We start from the raw sequence: 19196 nt of genomic DNA, 5'->3' as shown, positions 1-19196 counted from the left end.
CCAAACTGGGAGCTCCAGGGAAGAGCTCCTACTTGGCGGCCATTTTGATACCGTCAACTGGATGCAATAACATTTCAGAAAGAAACCAAAATGCTGGTTGGGTGAATTACAGACTTTTATTTTACATGTTAACTAATATTGTCATCCCACTAAAAGGCCTGTCAGCACATATTTCTATGTGACTGATTGCAGATGGAGTATGTGCACTATAAATGTGTTATCCCCAAAATAAGGTACAAAAAGAGGAATTGAGCAAAAATTGAACACCAGGTAATTACTGAATCTCATGCAAATACACATTTACTGGTAACTCTCCCCCAGTTCCTCCTCCTCCATAAACTCCTGAAGACAGCCAAACGAGTTGAACCATATCAATTGTGCAGACCAAAGCAGGGTTGCCAGATTAGAGTTGCAGAGTAACTGAGGTGTGGGTCTACCTTTGCCTCTTCATTTGGAACCTTTTTGACTTTTAGGAGCTAATGGAACCTTTGCTGCTCTGCTTGAAAACTGCTGCTGTCACCATCTGCCATTATGTTATGTTATGTTATGTTATGTTATTTGGGTTCTTCTATAGCGCAACGGCTACTCCAGCAGGAGTGTCCCGGCGCTTTGGCGAAGAAGTCCTTTAGGTAGAGGAACATAACTGCAGAATAAAAGGAACGGCGAAGTTAACTGGTAAAAAGCCAGGTTTTTAATGCCTTTCTGAAAGACATCAGACTAGGGGCCTGTCTGAGAGAAATGGGAAGCTCATTCCAAGCGCGCGGGGCCAGGTAATGAAAGGAGCGTCCCCCTTGTCTGGTTCGCTTGATGGACGGAACGACCATTTTTGACAAGGAGGCAGATCGCAAGGCTCTGCTCGGCTTGTAAAGAGCAAGACGCTTCCTAATGTACCTAGGGCCTGAGTCGTGAAGGGCCTTGTAGGTCAGTGTCAGGCTTTTGAAGAGAGCCCTCTTGGCTATAGGAAGCCAGTGCAATTCCTTCAACAAGTCAGACGCACTAGCTCGTCTAGGAAGTCCATAAATAGCCCTGGCAGCTGAATTTTGGATTACTTGAAGTCTCCTCACGAGATATTTAGGGAGTCCTAAATAGAGGACATTTACATAGTCTAATCGCGACCCGACAAGTGCTTGGACAATGATCCTTCGATGGTTCATAGAAATCAGGGGGAGGAATTTCCTGAGCATCCGCAGGATCCCGAAACATTTCCCGGAGAGACAGGATATTTGAGGCCCAAAGGTTAACTCATTGTCAACAATGATACCTAGGTTTTTAGCCTTGGTACTTGCATTTGCAGGTGGAAACAGGTCTTGTGGCCACCAACTTTTCCAGTTTGGTTCCGAGACACATCCAAAAAAGAGCAGCTCCGATTTATCGGAGTTGCATTTTAAGCCGTGTCTTTTGAACCAATCAAAGACTGCTTCTAGGCAGCCTCTAATACGGATCCCATCGAACACCTCATTCTTGTCGTATGTGAACAAGAGCTGGGTGTCGTCAGAGTACGACACGATCTGAGCGCCGAACGACTCCGCAACCTCTGCAAGGGGGGCCAGAAAGATGTTAAAGAGCAGGGGGCTAAGAATAGACCCCTGAGGGACCCCCACTTCCAAAGTTGCCATAGCTGCGGAGTGAGGTGGCGCCCAGATCGTTTGTCGACGGCTAGCTAGAAATGATTTAAGCCAGTTGGCATGTATAATGGGATCCAAAGCTGGTTTTTTTATGAGTGGAAGGATGAGAGCACTCTTCCACACCTGGGGGACAACGCCAGAAGACAGTGAGGAATTAAGAATGGAATTGATGGGGCCATTTAGCACAAGGGCTATTTTGTTGAGGCAAGAGACCGGGCAGGGATCTAGAGGAGAGCCCGACTTCAAGCCTGTCAGATGGTCTAATGAAGCAGCAAGGCTCAGCTGCGGGAATTCCCAGAGGGTGGGTTGTGAAGAGGAGAGGGCACCAAGAGCAGCATCCTGAGGCTGTTTAGAGTAGATAGCAAGAGAGGCTTGAATAGATGTTATTTTATCTACAAAATAATGTGCCAATTCAGTCAGCCAAGGTTCTGAGTGAGACTGAGCAGAGATACCCAGGGACGGAGAAGTAAAATCCTTAACAATTTTAAAGATTTCCTTACAGGAGTTTTCAGATTCGTCTATCCGACGTTCAAAATAAGATTTTTTTCCCCTCCAAATCAACTTGTGGTAGGATCTAGTTAAGTTTTTAAATTTTTCTTTCTCAAGAGGCTTGTAGTCTTTCCTCCAGGCTCTTTCTGCTCTCTTGCAGTTTTGCCGGGCTTCTCTGAGCTGAGATGTGAACCAAGGGGCGGAAGGACGTTTGTTTCCGGGTTTAGCGGCTTTCGCAGGCACGAGATCCGCCAGTATAGTCGTGAGCCATTCAGTGTAATGAGCTAGATCGATTTCCACATTACCTGACAAGGTACACGGTGAACATGACATGGCCTGTAGTAGCATCTCATTAGAGAGCAGATAAAAAGGCCTGGAAAGTCGATTAGCAGAGATGGTGGGATTTGGTCTAGGAGGAGGGGTACTTAATAGGAAAAAAGAAATTAAGTAATGATCCGACCATAATACTGGCTGAGGAGCAAGTACATTAATAGGGACGGTGGAAAAAACTTGGTCCAGAGTATGGCCCTTATTATGCGTGGGATCGTGAATAAAAGGTAAAAGTCCTAATGCTGTTGTGACCTCCATAAGTTTTATTGTGTCAGGATTTGTGGCCTCATCCATGTGTATGTTTAGGTCGCCTAGAAGTAAACAGTGTTCCGATTTAAGACATGGGACTGAAAGTGCTACCTGTAATTCATCCAGGAAAGAGCCTAAGGGACCGGGAGTTCTATATGCGAGAATGCCGGTACATGCCTGGTGGGGAGACAGATGAAGTGTGAAGCCGAGCGCCTCGGTGTCCTGAATATTGTCTATCGGGAAGGTAGTGTAGTGCAGCTGGTTGTTGACTATGATAGCCACACCACCCCCGCGCCCAGATGTTCTGTCCCTCCTGATGATGGAATAATTAGGTGGGATGGCGTTAACTAAGTCAGGGGCCGAGGTATCACTGAGCCAAGTCTCAGTGAGAAAAAGGCAGGATATATTAGAGTTATCGAGCAAATTCCAAATATCTAGCGCATGACAGCCTAAGGAGCGTGTGTTAAGGAGTAGGCAAGTGATAGTGATAGGTTGATGAATCAGTTTCGGCTTGTTGTGTATAGGAAAGTGCCATCCGCACTCAGTGCAGCCTTTTCTAAGGGCACGGCAACCAGGAAAGACAGAGTGGCAGCGACCTACCGGAGGACGGATATTTAAGAGGGTCTCTGATGAGTAAGAGAAACACATAGCTGAAGCTGAGAAGAGTAAGGCACCAACCAGAAGTAAATGCCAGCCAGCCGTCCTGCCCCGTCTGCTACCGGAGCGCTGACGGGCGCAGACGGGCTGACTCTGGCCAGACTCAGCGCTAGGGACGGCGCTCCCGCAAACGCGACCGCTAGCGCGGGAGACTGCTGTTTCCTTTTATGTGGACACTAGAGCGCTCCCACCGCTCTTGCCCTCACAAAGATGGCCGCCGTGAAAATAACTTCCAAGCCCTTCAAAAGCCCCAAAACGGCCGATAGAGCCGTGCAAATGCGGCGAAAATGAGTGCAGGTAGGCTAAGTGAATGCTGTCTGCAACACAGTATGGAAAATACAATTTTTTAAAATCACAGTAAAAACGAGCAAAGTGACTCGTAAATAATAATTATAACCTCACATATCATGTTAGTTTGGCTCAGTTGTTGGGCATTGTCCATCTTTGGCAAATTAGACGCCATACATATTATCTATCTTGAAAATGCCATTCATTTTGTATTTATATTATTTTCTGACGCACGTGGCAGGTAGTAAAGGACCTCGGAGAGCGGCAATGCAGAGTACTATAAATTATGATGCCGTATACTGAAGCCATTATCATCCTAATACACTGAATGATGTGCACCAATTACACAGCAAGAGCCATCAGTGAAAATGATAATGAGCTGCCCTGGAGCTAGCATAGCAGAAGTGGGACCACACAGATTTTTCAAATACAAAATAAAAGTTAGACAGGTTGATCAGGTATCCACTGCCTCATAGTAACTTCATTGTAGGTTTAACTAGGTTTTAGAGGTAAAGTGCAAGTGTCATGGGGGAACTGATGAACTGTGAAATGTGACTTCCAGGGCTCTATTAGGGTCATGGCAGTATATGGTCAAATATGCCATCGGAGATTCATATTTATTTGCAGAAGGTGAAATGTCTTTGTAAATTCTTTGGAAAGCTATGTACTTAGCCATGAGCACATCAGCAGTTTTAGTGGTAAATATGACAACATTGACACTCGATATAAGGAATATAAATCATATCATGCAAATTCATATGGAATTGAGGAATTCTCACCAGTCAGGATAGCCAGGCGTGGTGGGGCATGAAATATTCAATAGTTGGTCTTAATGATATTCAAGTTATGGATAGTGAGCCTTGATCACAAACTTTAATATGCCAGATTTTATGAACATTCAGGTCATGTCAGGGTCATGAATGTCCCAGACTATATTTATTACCGGTAATTGTAGAGATACAACATTACTGACAACAATAATGGATGTCCCGGAAAGGCAAACAGACTGTTTCAGTCAAATTATCCACTTCCATGAATGTGTACCCTATCCACAACTTCAACAGCAGTAATGAATAAATGTCAGGCAGTCTGAGAACTAGTCTGGAGTGAAGGAAAGCAAAGGATGGTAAGAGTGCATGGAAAGGAGGTAACCCGGAATGTTCTCTCGAGGTACATTATGGAAAAGCTATAAGAGGGTGAAAGCTCTGATAGCATAGACTGTGTAATTGGTAGTAAGGAGTAAGAAGGGCTTTGATAGTATTGGGTATTGTATATGGTAAGGGTTGGGTTGAAAGACAATTATGATGATCTGGATGTAAGATTACTTTACGTCATTGAGTACTGTCATAAGGCCGTGGAGGAGTTGCTCAAAGGCTTCAAGGTGTAGGGGGTCTGGAGTTAACCTTCATCTGGACAGAAGGACACACATGTTGCTTGTGATGGATTGAGAATGGGTACGGCACAAGTGAGTGAAGGAGCAGAGGAGTAGTGGGATGTGAAGACAGTCTAAAGAGTGATGGATTTGAGGAGTGGAGACATTTTTTATGATGGATTTGTTCGGTGCCTGCAGGAATGGGACCTGTGAATGATTGCTTTTAATCGTAGAAGTCATAATCTTTGAGGGTGAAGAAGGGGAAAAGATGGTCAAGTGAATTCAGGCAAAGTGAGTGGAAGTTCGATCAGTGATGGGAGAGAAGCGAATCTATGAGCCAGAGATATGAATGAGGTCCAGAGGCACCAGGTATGAGTTGATGGTGGCAACGTGATTAATTGTCAAAGAGTCGTGCACGAGAATTTCGGTCAAAAGTTTCCTCTGTCAGTGAATCCTCCATTTTAAGAGCAGAATGAGTTAGATCCAAATGGCAGGTTGTTATGTTTATATACATGGGCTTTCCTCTAATGCTTTGCACGCGCGCTATGTCTCTGCACGCGCGACCTGTGGCAAAAGCAACGGTAACCTCTTTCCCCCCCTCATCAATTTGTGATAGGACTGCTCCCAACCCTTTGTTGCTTGCATCAGTTGTCACTATGCTTTTTAAAGAGGGGTTAAACCCTTGAAGGGGTGGGGCATCACAAATGTGTTCTTTTATTCTTTTGAAAGCTTCTTCGCAAGCAACATTCCAATCAAATTTGTTTTTCTGTTTTATGACTTCTCTAAGATGTAAGGGTTTCGATGAGAAATTCTTTACAAATTTTGCATAAAATTCTGATAGGCCTAGGAATGCTCTAACCTCCTCCTTATTTTTTGGTGAGGGGGCTTCCCTAATAGCTGATAGTAGTTCTTTTTTTGGTTTTATGCCATTACCATCAATCTCATGTCCTAAATATGTGACTTTATTAGTCGCAAATCTGCACTTGCGCAGATCAGCCGTAAGTCCATGATGTTCTAGCAACCCTAGGACTCTGTTTAATTTAGCATCATGTTCTCCCCTACTCTTGCCTGTTATCATGATGTGGTCCTGGAAAATCAATAGATTTTTTTCCTTCTTGAAAATTTCACTCATTAACCTCTGAAACATGGCCGCAGCAGAGGCCAGTCCAAATGGCACTCTTTTAAACCTAAAACACCCTAACGGGGTTACAAATGTAGTTAGGCTCCTGCTCTTGGGATGCAAAGCCACCTGGTGGTAAGCAGAGCTAAGATCAATGGTTGAAAACCATTTTGCACCATTAGTAAGGGACAGCATCTCATTAATTTTCAGTAAAGGGAATTGATCCACCAGAATGTTCTTATTTAGATCGCGTACATCAATGCATAGCCGGAGCTTGCCGTTGGGTTTCTTCACGATAACCAAAGGTGAAACCCACTCAGCCGATTCAACAGGCTCAATGATGCCCTCCCTTTGTAATTTTTTTAGTTCATCTTCTACCTCACTAATGATTGAAAATGGTATGTTCCTTGATTTGTGTATGCAAGGTATAGCATCCCTCTTTAGTTTAATTTCATGTACAAAACCTTTAAGTTTCCCTATGCTTTCTGAGAACACCTTTGGATACCTTTTTTTAAAGAAGTTATTACATTCCTCCTCTGTTTGCAAGATGAGAACTGGATCAGGACTGTTTGGATCAAGTATTATACCCAGTTCTCCTTGGTCCATCCACCCCAACACTGATGGACCGACCTTAGATACAAACAGTTTACCCAGTGTTTCACGGGATTTAAATTTGAACTCTAGTACCCTGTAACCTAGCAGTTCAATTGGTTCGTAATTAAATGACTTAGGGAAAACATCAGGGTTCTTCAATTTTTTTCCAATGGTTGGAACAAATTTCTCTAACCATACCTTTTCATTAACAATAGTATATGGCGAGCCTGAATCCGCCAAAATTGACATGTCTACCCTGCCAATGTTCATGTCACAAATAGGTTTTTTCTTTTTGTTTACACCATCTTCCACATTCAACACAAACAAATTCATATCATCTTCATCTGAAGATGTACTATTTTCTTCTTCTTCTTCGTAAATTACAGCTTTTACCTTCTTTCCCCCTTTTTCTTTCTTAGGACACATTGCGCTGAAATGTCCCATCATACTACAATTTGAATATTTTTGTCTCACAGCTGGACACGATCTGTCATTCGCCAAATGGTATCTACTGCCACACCTGTAACATCTCCTGTCATCTGAAAGTTTACCATTATGGCTAGAATCTCTTCTCTGTACATACCCTGAACTAGGCTTGGTATTAGATTTCTTAGAACTGATGACTTTTGCCACCATAGATTTGTCCTCTGTAGAGGATTTTTCTTCTTGTAAAACAGCCTTTGCACACCTTCCAGTTAACTCAGTACATTTGACTATTTCCACTACCTCTTCCAACGGTAATTCACCTTTTGCCCATAGTTTCTCCTGGACATGTTTATTTGAGGATCTCATAACGACCTGGTCGCGAACCAGCTCGTCATGTAACGCCCCAAATCTACATGTGAGTGCCAAACTTTTCAATGCAGCAACATAATCTTCAACAGACTCCTCCTGTGCTTGCTTGCGTTGAAAAAATTTGAATTTATTCACAGAAATGGAAATAGTAGGTTTAAAATACATAGTTAAATCTTCTAGTGCAATAGTATAAACATCTCCTGGTCTTGTTTTTTTGTTTATGCGATTGTAGATTTTCATAGCCTTTGCACCTAAACAATGAAGGAGAATTTTTTTTTTCTTTTCAGGAGTCAATTCTTCCTCTCCCCCTCTACCAAGGGTCTTCAAGTTGCTTCTCCCCGTTTGTCCCGTATTTCAATGAAATTGTTAGAATATAACTACGAAGTTGAATACCTTCCGGGAGTGAGAAACAAGGTGGCGGACTGTCTAAGCCGTTTACCTCTACCTATCAATGGAAACCAGATTCAGGACATTGACACTTTCTGTGTAGCTAATGTCATGGAAGAAGTGCCATGTATCTCGGGGGCAGAGTGGAGTGAACATATGGAAAAGGATATGGTTCTAGGGGAAGTGAAGGAGAAAATAAGGACAGGTTGGCCAGAAAAAAAGAAATTATCCCCTCTTTTGCGTCCATTTTGGGAACTAAGAGACGAGTTATCTGTAGAAGGGGATTTAATCTTGAGAAATGGGAAAGTTGTTCCACCCAAGAGTTTACGTAATAAGCTGTTGGAAATTTGCCATGAAGGACACCTTGGTATTGGTAAAACTAAAAGTAGAGTCAGGACTTCTTACTGGTGGCCTGGTTATGACCTAGAAATTGAAAGGAGTGTCAGGGATTGTACAGCCTGTGAAAACTCTGACAAGACTAAACATACATTTAGACCACCCCTTCAATCCCTGTCGTGTCCTAACATGCCTTGGGTCAGATTGGGGATTGACATTTGTGGACCCATTTGTAAACAAGGAGAAATGTTGTACCTAATAGTACTAGTAGACCATTTCTCGAAGTGGCCAGAGGTTGAGGTGGTGCAAGAGGCAGATGCGAAAAGTATTGTAGGGTTTTTACGAAAGCTATTCCTGAGAGAGGGCCTTCCAAATTGCATGGTGTCGGACAATGGTCCACAGTCCACATCTAAAATATTCAAAGAATTCCTGAAAAACCATGGCATAGAACACAAAACTACGTCCGTTTATCATCCAGCTGGGAATGGAGCAGTAGAAAGGTTTAACCGGGTGATTAAAGGCATAATTCAATTGGCAAATCAGAATGATATGTCATGGAGAAAACAACTGATAAAAAACCTTTGGTCATTCCGAGTTACGCCATGTGTATCCACAGGTACCAGTCCTTTTGTAATTTTGAGAGGGAGGACCCCCATTACTAAAGATAATGTAGGTTGGGCTACTCCTAAAAGAGAAATGTGGTCTCCGGAGGAGATAAAAGGGAATGTACGAAAATATCAAACCATAGGGAAAAAATACCATGACAAAAAGCATTCATGTAAAGAAGTTAACATAAGAGCAGGAGACTATGTGAGAGTGAGGAATAACAGAAGTAGCATCAATGGGAAAAATCACTACTCTCAACCATTGGAGGTGATGAAAGTGTTTTGTAATTCCGCTCTTTTGAGCGATGGAAAAGCTTGGCATTTTTCTGCTTTGTCATTATGCAAGGAGGGGAAAGGAAGGATTAACTTTCAATCCACTTCTGAAAACAATGGGGTTTCCTGTTCTCAAGACTATGATTGGATTCTAGACCGGGAGGAAAGTGAAAGTTCTCAACCGGGTGGTACCAACATTGTAACCTTGGGTTGAAAAGAAGTATCATCGGGTAGTGAGAACTATTCGGATGCCTCTCGGGTGGAAGACAGTGGTAGCAGGCAGAGCAAGGAGACATGGGAAGAGTACAGGTCTCAGACCAACAGCGATACAGATTCTGATTCTGATGACTCTATTTATAATGATGTTACGTCGCAGGACGTCAGTGGTCAGGATGAACCTTCTGTAAGCAGATTTGGAAGAGTGGTCAAACCACCAGCTAAGCTACAAGATTACATTTGTGATTAGCTGCGGTTTATCCTCCTCATCCTCTAGCTTCAGCCGGACATCCACTTTCTCTCTGTTGTTTTGGGAAGGGAGATGTGTTACGTTTATATACATGGGCTTTCCTCTAATGCTTTGCACGCGCGCTATGTCTCTGCACGCGCGACCTGCCGGTGCATTGTGACGTCAGGGTGTTCTACCTGACCACCGGCAGGTTGACAGTTTGAAGTGTCAGTTACGAGTTGTGGTGACAGCTAATAGACGTACCTTGGTGTCAGGTTCTTATGACAATAAAGACCTTTCCACTTACCTGCTGCATTGGTCATCATTATACAGGTCTTTGAAGTCAAGACCTTTGAATACTCAATTAGAAATATTGATGTGACTGATTAAAGGAGGGAGTGGGGTGCAGAAAAGCAGGTGTGCAAAAAGAAGCCGGTAGATCTTAGCACCGAAAGACAGAGTTGGGGGACGATGGCCATTGTAGGGAAAAGCATTTTACTAACAGCTGTAGTCCCTGATAAGCCGTGAGGGGGCAGGCAGGGAAAGGGGGCGGCAACTTTTTCAGTGCATGACACACAATCAGATTCAAAATGTTTCGCAGAGTGCACCAGTAGAAATCACTCAAAGAAGGCACAGTTAACAAGGGGAATAAATCACTGGATGTGGCGGATATTGGGCCCAAACACTTACAAGTGTTTTAGGCAGTTGAATCGAAACCAGTTACTCAGGTTGCTTGGGCCCTGTCACGCAGGACAAGCAGTTTGCCAAAATCAGCATATTTAACATGTAGATGCACATTTGAAAGATTACATTAGTAAAACAATTTAAAAAGAATATTAGCACCAATTCTAACCACGTATTGTGTTGCAAATCTCTGAATATAGACAATTGACTTGTTTTGCCTTTTAGGCACACCAGTCTGTATTTGTTTCCTAATAGAGCCAGTAACACGTGTTCTTGTGTCTGCTTCTCTCTAGATTGTGACGGTGAACTGTGCCAGGCTGATGCAAGCGGACCATCACGCTACAAATGGCGTCGTCCACGTCATAGACAAAGTCATCACCGCCGTCACAAACAACATCAACCAAGTCGTCGAGATAGAGGAAAGCCTAGAGACCCTCAGAGTGAGTTGACCCTGCATTATTCCTTATTTACTCTGCGGAGCGCTCCTCAGCCACCTAGAAGCACAAGCCCAGCCTGCATGTTTACTCGAGTACAAGAGAGCTAAATAAAGTTTGGAAATAGACCACGAAGCCTAATTCTAACCATCTATGGAAGCCTGCTGCTAAGAAGTGCGAAGCGTGAAATTAATAGTCATGCGTCAGTGCCAGCTCTGTGTCTCCAAGTGTTTGCAGTGTTTGTAATAAAACAGTCGTTGAATGCTGGTGGGTTTCCAGCGCTTTGTTCAATGACTGGCACTAAAATATGGCAGCGAGCTATTTAAGCTGTAATTCCACTAATGCCAACCTGGCCCTCGCAGTCTAACTTTGAATAATAATGACATTGTTTACTGCACTAAAGGTTTACAGAAGCTGATAAGGTAAATGGAAAAAAATAATTCATCACCAAGGCTTTATGAAACGCACTGTTATTTTTTGTTTTTTTTAGGGAAAAACTTTCCCTAATTTCCCAATATCCAAATAAACAATATGCAAGCTCCTTTTTCTAACGAAAAACGCAAGTCCATTTTGAGTAGTGCTACTGCAGGTTTCAGCTTTATAAGGTGCATTTCTGGAGCTCAGCTCAGCTGTAATGAAGTAATGGCATGTTTTTGTGTTGGATTTATTTGTCTGCATTCGGGCATGTACATTAATCGGTCATCTCGATGTCTGTGCAACTGTCTGCCTGGTTTCCATCTTATGATGCAGCTAGGAACCATAGAGGAAAAATAAATGTGCGAGGGACCTGGATTCACGCTCTCACTCCGCATCTACAACCAGCTGTCGCAAGCCCAATAGGTCTCGCTGAGCTTGTCTTTAACATGAAATGGCTAAATCAATTGTCTGGCTTTTTGTTGGGGGAGTTCTTTGGTAATAGCTTGGCCACTCATTTATGTTGGGAGTTAAAAGCTGTAAATCCAACACCATGTTATCATGAGAGCAAAGTAGAACAAATGAACGTAGTAAATAGACTTAGCCTGTTGAAAATAACTTTATTCGGTCGCTACTGGAACAGATTTGACCTGCATGATCTTAGCCAGGGCACCCAATGGTTTGCTACCAATTCTAGCAGAAAAAGTGAAAAGAGCACTTATGGCTCTTGACAGAGCTAATTTCTTGGATTTCAACAACCTGTCATAGAGACAAATGCTTCCTACATAAAACAAACACAGGCCAAGCCAAGGAGTTCACCTTTGAAAGGAACTAGCCAACAGTGTGGATTTACCAGTGTTGATACCCAAAACTGAACAGCATCAGTAAAAAGAAAACACATGTTTTTTGACAATCAGAAACACCATCAACACAATGGTGCCTCCCCTAGTATCTTGCTGTATAAATTGGCATAAATCACCAAGCATGACCACATTCGCCATGATGCTGGTGTCAATTTGGCATTTTCTTAATTTACTGTTCTTGGATGGTGTATGATTAATTCCACTCTCAGGTGCCGGCACTGTTTATCGCCCACGCCCATCCCCCAGTGCATAACAATCATCCTGCAGGGTAATACAACTATTTTTTCTACAAAGAAAAAGCCATACTATGTAAGTTGTTGAAGTTTAGAATCTTTTAGAATGTGCTTTCGATGGCATCAAAATAGGCCACTACAAATGCACCACTCCCTTTTCAAACATTTTTATAATTTTTTGAGTTTTCAGAAAGAAATGAGTGTTGGCTATCAGGCCAATGCTTCAGATATAAGACAAGAGTGAATCAGCTGCAGTTGGATTTTTCTTTTTCTACATTATGCTCCAGTGCATAGTCTTTTATTTTCAATTTATGTCAGTGCACTATGATGGTTGAAAGCATCTATGAATTTTTCCTTTGTGGAAATGTCAGTGCATTTATAAATATTTTGAACACAATGAATCTACAAGCGCTTAGTTCCTTCATGTACTTATATTGATGCTAAAATTGTTTTATACATTATCCTACAAACAAATCTAAATGTGGCTTTACCAATCAACATTCAATTCATAAAAGTAAACACAATCTGAACATTCTAATTATATGCAGATGACAGTTTCAACAATCTCTCCTTTCAACATACAGAATGTGTTTAAAAAGAAAAAGAACATCTAAAAGTCTGTGCTTTTAACTACAATTATGTTCTTTTTTTAACTTCGTACAACTAAGCAGTATAGCTCATTCTTTCGGACAGTGTTTTGAATACCCATTTCCATGTTTGAAAAAAAACATATTTCAAGCTAATTACCAAAAAAAAAAGATTTCATTAAAAAAAGTAAATAACTTTGGTGCTATATTGTTGGTCTGGTTCCTGGTGACATTAGTTTTCGTTGTTTATGATGTTCCAAGAACACCTCAATTGCAATGTAGAACCATGAAACATAGTTACTCTTTTTGATCCAATATACAAGATATACTTTTCCCTATATATTGAATCTTGGAAAATTGGAAAATGTGACTATTTTGGCAGCTGCAATGTTCATTAGACTAAGGGGCCAATTACGATGCCAGACGGACCTGAGTCCGTCTAGCATCGTTCTGGAACTGGAACCGTACGACCTCCAGACGTCGGTTCCAGCCCAGGAATTAGGATGCAACCGAACCCTGTTTGGTCGCAACCTTATACTTTGCTATGAGAGCATGCTCTCATAGCAAAGAGCAGGGGTGCAGTTCATTTCTGCACTCGTGGCAGGCACCTCAAGATGCCTTCCACCGCCTGGAGGGATCAACAGGGGAGCACTATAGGTGCCCCCTAGGCTGCCATTCGATGGCCTTGCACCCATGGGGGCCCTGCTGGGGCCACCAAAGCTGTTTCCCAATGCCTTTGTGTGCCGGAAAGGCCAGCACAAAAAGGCAGTGGGAAACTGCCACCGGAATCTCTCGGCCGGAAAGAGCCAGCTGGGGGATTACTGTGAGCCTTCCGAATTTTGGTCGGGCTCTCCGAGCCCGTCGTGAGCCATTCGGAAGACTGATTTAGATTCCCTTCTGACCGAGCCCATAGAAATGGCTCGGTTGGAAGGAAATCCAAATCGGTGATTACGATGTGGGAAGGAGGGCTCCAACCGACTGTTGGAGCCCTTCCTTCCCGCATCGCAATCGGGCCCTAAGTCTTATGTCAAAACTTGAAAGAAAGTCACTGCCTGTTATTAACTGTGCCTCCACAATTTTCTTCTACAGCATTTAACATAACAAATATTTTGGATCTCACTTTTCTTCTACCTTAATTATCATGTTGAATGTAATTCCCAAAAACTAACTCAAATCCCAATGTCTCTATAGGAGAACTCTTAATATATACCTCTCTAGCATGGTTCTTTGGGGGGTCTTGGCCTATAACGTATACATGCTGTCTCATTGATCTCACTTCCATACCTTCAAAAACATGAAAAGAATGGAAATCTACCCACAGTGTATATAGGAATTTTTAAGTTATACATCATCATCTCCCCCAATCGGTTACTTTTCTATGGACAACCTTAGTTCTTTTTCAGCTGTGGTTTCAGGCTTTCAAAACAGTTGGCACAGGCAAGAAGTTTGGGATAAAGAGGGCATGGGAATTTGATTTAAAGATCTCCCCTCCAGATCCACATAATTGTCATGTAACCATAACTCCTTGAAGGCATTGGAGGATCTACATATTTAATTACACTTTATTGATGGCAAAGGACAAACTAAATATTTGATTACACCTTATTTATCGTTTATGTTTTTGATATTTTCATGTTTTAATGATCAAACAACAAACAGTGATGCTTCCACAATTCATTGACATGACATATCATCCATAAAATGTGCATTTCCATCTATAGAAAATAAAACAAAATAACGTACTTAACAAACGATTTAGAAAATTAATACATTTTAAGCTCAGATGAGAATTATGATTATAAGTGCTCTTCAAAGATATGATAATTTCAGTGTGCTGGATGTTTCTATTTTCAGGCTGCTGTTGCTGCTTCTGGCCTTACCACAATGTTGGAAGGTGATGAACAGTACACACTTTTAGCTCCGACCAATGAAGCCTTCGAGAAGATTCCCCAGGAAACGCTAAACAGAATTCTTGGAGATCCAGAAGCTCTCAAAGGTAAATCTGAAGTGTTTGCAATGAAAAGTTTTTCTGAAGATGTGTGACAATTTTGAAGGTGATATTTTTCTGACTTGGCTTTGCGAACTCAAAGAAATAAATGAGAAAATCAGGTAATTGTTCACCATAGAGACTCAGGTAAAAAGACGCGCTGACACAACAACTCTACTGTCATGGAAAATAAGGGGGCACAGAGAAGCACAGATACAGGGAAGATGGAGACACAGGGACTTCTATACAGAGTGAAATTATGCCAGAAAATACCAGACACAGGAAAACAAAGATTATGGATGCAACATTGCATTTGAGAAGAAGAGAAGCAGAGTAAGAAGGGGACAGACGTGTCATACTATAAGGTGAGAGTAAACATTTAAACCAATATGTCTTTGGCTCAAATACAGTTTATATGCGAAACTTGACGATAGAAACAGAAGAGTAACTGATAAAAAATGGTGATTCTGAAATGCAAATATTTAGGAGTTGTGGGTCCATAATCAATCCCCATGCATGACAACTCAGTTCTGAATACTCATGACTTAATAAACTCAATAGGGGCTAGGTCATAGGGTCGCAAAATGTTCCCCCGTGAAGCAAAACTCTACTACACAAATCACATTATCCACAGTTCACCAGTTTATGTGAACAATGAATATCACTTCACCCAGTGAGTGACTCCAAGCAGCAAACAATTCCACACATCAGTCTGCTCAGAGAAGCTTGGATCACGAAGAGTTACTATTCAAATACTACATAATATAAAATAATTGTACCATGGTACACATGAAGCATGGCAGCAGAAGGTTTCCATGGCAGAGACACTTTATCCCAAGTTCCCTTCTAAGTACTGTGTATGGGATGTGATATCAAAACTTGTTTAAACACATTGGGTCCTAAGAATGACCCATTTACACCTAGATTTACCTAGGTGCCAATGATTTTGTTTACCTCCTTATATTTAAAAAGTGACAATTGTAGAATGAACACATGACTATGTCTTAAAAAAAAGGAGGGTGTTTGCTTGAAGTCAACTAATAAGTAAATATCCCAGACAAATGCATTGATTCTCCCGCACAAGGAACTCTTCAACCTTGATTTTTGGGATTATTAGAAGAAACATTTCTGGATACATACACATGGAGGGAAAAACAAACAGCATAAGAATTTCTGAATTGCTTCTGCCACCATCCCTTTATTTTAAAATGTTGCCACTAATTCCCTCAACTGATATATGTGCCCTGATGTGAATCATCAAGGTAAGCCTGTCACAGAACTGGTAAACCAGAACATTCCCTGCAGAAGCAAGAAGACTAGGAAGGGAAAACTGCTAAAAGCCGCTGCCCACAAAGAAAGGTGGAGAAAAGGAAAAATCAACTTGAGAGCTAGCATTGTCCATTTTTCCCGTGGATATGGGCACACGACTTAAATTTGGTCTCTACCGAAATGCTGGTCGATAGAACAAAGATATCATGAGTCGCAAAGAAAGCCATCTTTTAGCTTGACAGAGGACTTGATCACCATGGGTTCTGTTCATACCATGACTAAAAAAATGAAGAGGGAGGCAAACTACAACAGAGAGGAAAATATTTCACCCAATGTTGGTCAGTTGGAAGACCATGCAGCTTTCTGATGAAACAATTTCTACTGATAAACAAGGGAACCCTGCAAGGTCTATCAACCTACTCACTTTCATTGAGGAGGAAGAATTACACGGATGGATGAGTGAGGAGAAACGCGTTTTACTGAAAAGGAGAATGACGAGCCTCTTTAGAATTGCATGCCGGTCAGAATGCGTCATTGATACCAAGTATTCATATGCCTCAAAATTTGGCTACCAATGTGTCAGAGCTTACAAATTAAAGTCAGGCCTTGTGTCAGGAATACATCCAAGCAGACTACTGTCTCCAGTGTTCCTCTTAATAATCCCTGGTGAATGTCCTGTTCCACTAAGGAAAATTGTAGAAATGAGATAGCTTGCGTGTACATATGCCAGGTAAGAAAATAGATTTACTTAATCTACTGAAATGTAATCAGACTGAATAGAATACTATAGTATTCCTGCACAGCACCCACCACGTGGGTATTCTGAGTCACCTTGTAATGAGATGTCAAATGGATCAGCAAATCATTTAACTATGAATAAATGTGAATACCCTTCTCATAGCGGATACCATTCTTCCAAAAATGGGATGCAATAAATAACTCTCAAGTTTCTTTCTTGAAGGCTCAAATAGAGGGAGGCGTCTTCCACCAGCCATAGTTTCACCCTGAACACCTTGTTTGACCTTTATCCACTTTCCACTCCTCCAGTCTCTGTCCACTGTCCTTCCAATGTGGCCCTCCAGACAGCCATTGCAAAAGTTCTCTGACCGGCTGTGAGTGTAGAGATCCTGACACTGATAGAGCTGGGTGGGAGAAGATGCCATACCTTGCATTGATCATGGGGACCATAGAAATGCTGTCTCCTTCATGGAGATGGACCCCGCAAACATGGCACAGTCTATTGTGAGGCTCCTGCACAGGTTCAACCCCACCTGGTAAAATCTTGAGTTGCTGATTTATTGTTAAAAGAAAGAACTGTGAACAGGGAACATCAGCCTTGAATTCTAAACTTAATTCAATACTGGTGGAGTGGAATTGGAACATGGAAGTAAGCACTGATGTCTTAAATTCCCTGGAACTAGTAATAAAGTTGTACTTTGAAGAGATTCTATTGTAAATGTAATATCTTCACAAAACACATTGCCCTGTTCATATTGGACCATAACAAAAATGTTCCTTATGTTACTTAAACCCAAAACACAAAGAAATAGAAACCACGGGCATGTTTAATTGGAAGCAAAAAGGCTACAGTCCTTTTGTAAAGAGTAAATCAGATGGAGGAAGCTTCTTTGTCTTTTTCTCTTTTTCAAGAAAGGAAAATGTTACTTATAAGGGAAAAGACTTGCAAACTTCTGATCTTGTCTACTGGGTAGAGCATCGTGTTGTAAGTGACATTCCACTATGATGGAGCATATCTCCTGGATGGCTCAAATGTGTAGAGGGAGCCAATACAGTACAGGTAGCATGATAAAGTTATTGCCTGTAATACCTCGGAGCAGGGCATTGCTTCTGTTTAGGTGAGGATGCTGCTGTCCATACATGACTGAACAAGAGCGATTACTTTTTCAAAGAGAAGCGCATGAGGGTGGTCACTCACTTAAAGGAGCAGCCCTTGTATAAAGGGTGTGCCTTACTAAACTAAACCAAGCCATGTTGCATTATGCTGTGATTATTGACATATGTTTAAATTAACACAGTAAAACGAGAAGACAGGAAAAAAGCACATATATTATACACGATGTTCATCAAAATGTAAAGGTTATTCTTTGTATAAGCTTGAGAACTTACCAGCTATTAATAAAGACAAATTAAGATCCCCCACCTTTTTTCAGTCTAATAATTCTCATTATAATTCACTTCTGCCAAAATGTCCTTTCACCGATTTAGTCACATCCCACTATTGTCATCACCCCCTTTTAATATTGCAATGACCATTCTGTACCATTATAGCCAAAATACAGCATTACTACATAATATATCGAAATGTTCAATAATGAATGGCATGAAAGAACTGTACAAAGATTAGAAAGGTGAAACCAAATGACAGGAATCCACAGAAAAGTTCAGCTAAACTACTTAACACTATTTAGACCCTCATGAATTAGGTATAGTAGATCTGGAAAACGTAGTGACAGTCTTGAGACCTAGAGGATGTACCAAAGACTGTAATAGTTTAACAAAGGATGATTGGGACCAGTGGTGGCCGGCATGGTTCGTGGGTGGTGGGACGGGCGGGTCGTGGGTCACGGGAGTCGTGTGTGGGGGGTTGCATGGGGTGTCACGCATATTTAAAAAAACTTTTTTTTAAACGTACCTTTGCGCTGGGTCTCGCGTCTCCGCTCCTGCTCTTCTCAGTCTCTGACGGAAGCACAGCCAGGCCCCACTGACCAATCACAACACTGCAATGCAGCATTGTGATTGGTCGGCACCCAGGCTCCCCTGACCAATCACAACATTGCAATGTAGCGTTGTGATTGGTTTTGAGCATCCTGGTTCGACGCTCAACCAGGGAATGGGGGGCCTGGGCTTGTTCTCCACTGAGTGTGTAATGCAGCCTAAATGGAGAATGGGGAAAGGACTGGTTTGCGCGGCCCGAGAGGGCTGACCAAACAGTCATTGTGCACTTAGGAGTGGGCAAACCCACTGCCTTGCTTCGAGAGCAATGCAGCCCCACCCGCTCTCCTGCAAATCAGTAGGAAGCATAACATGATAATAACTTAGTTATTATCATTTTATGATTTTTCTTTGTACGCTTCTCTGCCATAGCTGACGAGCCGCCACTGGTTGGTACACTATCAATCCCACTTTAGAGGCAACATCC

General features: G+C 42.0%; 1 protein-coding gene across 1 annotated transcript in view; it reads left to right on the top strand.

Annotated features, from left to right (window-relative positions):
• Positions 1-19196, top strand: part of TGFBI (transforming growth factor beta induced) — a 281071-nt gene that overhangs the window by 187881 nt on the left and 73994 nt on the right. Inside the window, exons 6-7 of the mRNA XM_078653226.1 lie at positions 10543-10689; positions 14635-14776. Coding sequence (XP_078509352.1) covers positions 10543-10689; positions 14635-14776 — 289 coding nt within the window. The remainder of the gene's footprint in view (positions 1-10542; positions 10690-14634; positions 14777-19196) is intronic.

This window comes from Lissotriton helveticus, chromosome 7 (genome assembly GCF_964261635.1).
Source record: "Lissotriton helveticus chromosome 7, aLisHel1.1, whole genome shotgun sequence".
In the NCBI taxonomy this organism is placed as follows: Eukaryota; Metazoa; Chordata; class Amphibia; order Caudata; family Salamandridae; genus Lissotriton; species Lissotriton helveticus.
This window is presented reverse-complemented; position numbering and strand designations above follow the sequence as displayed.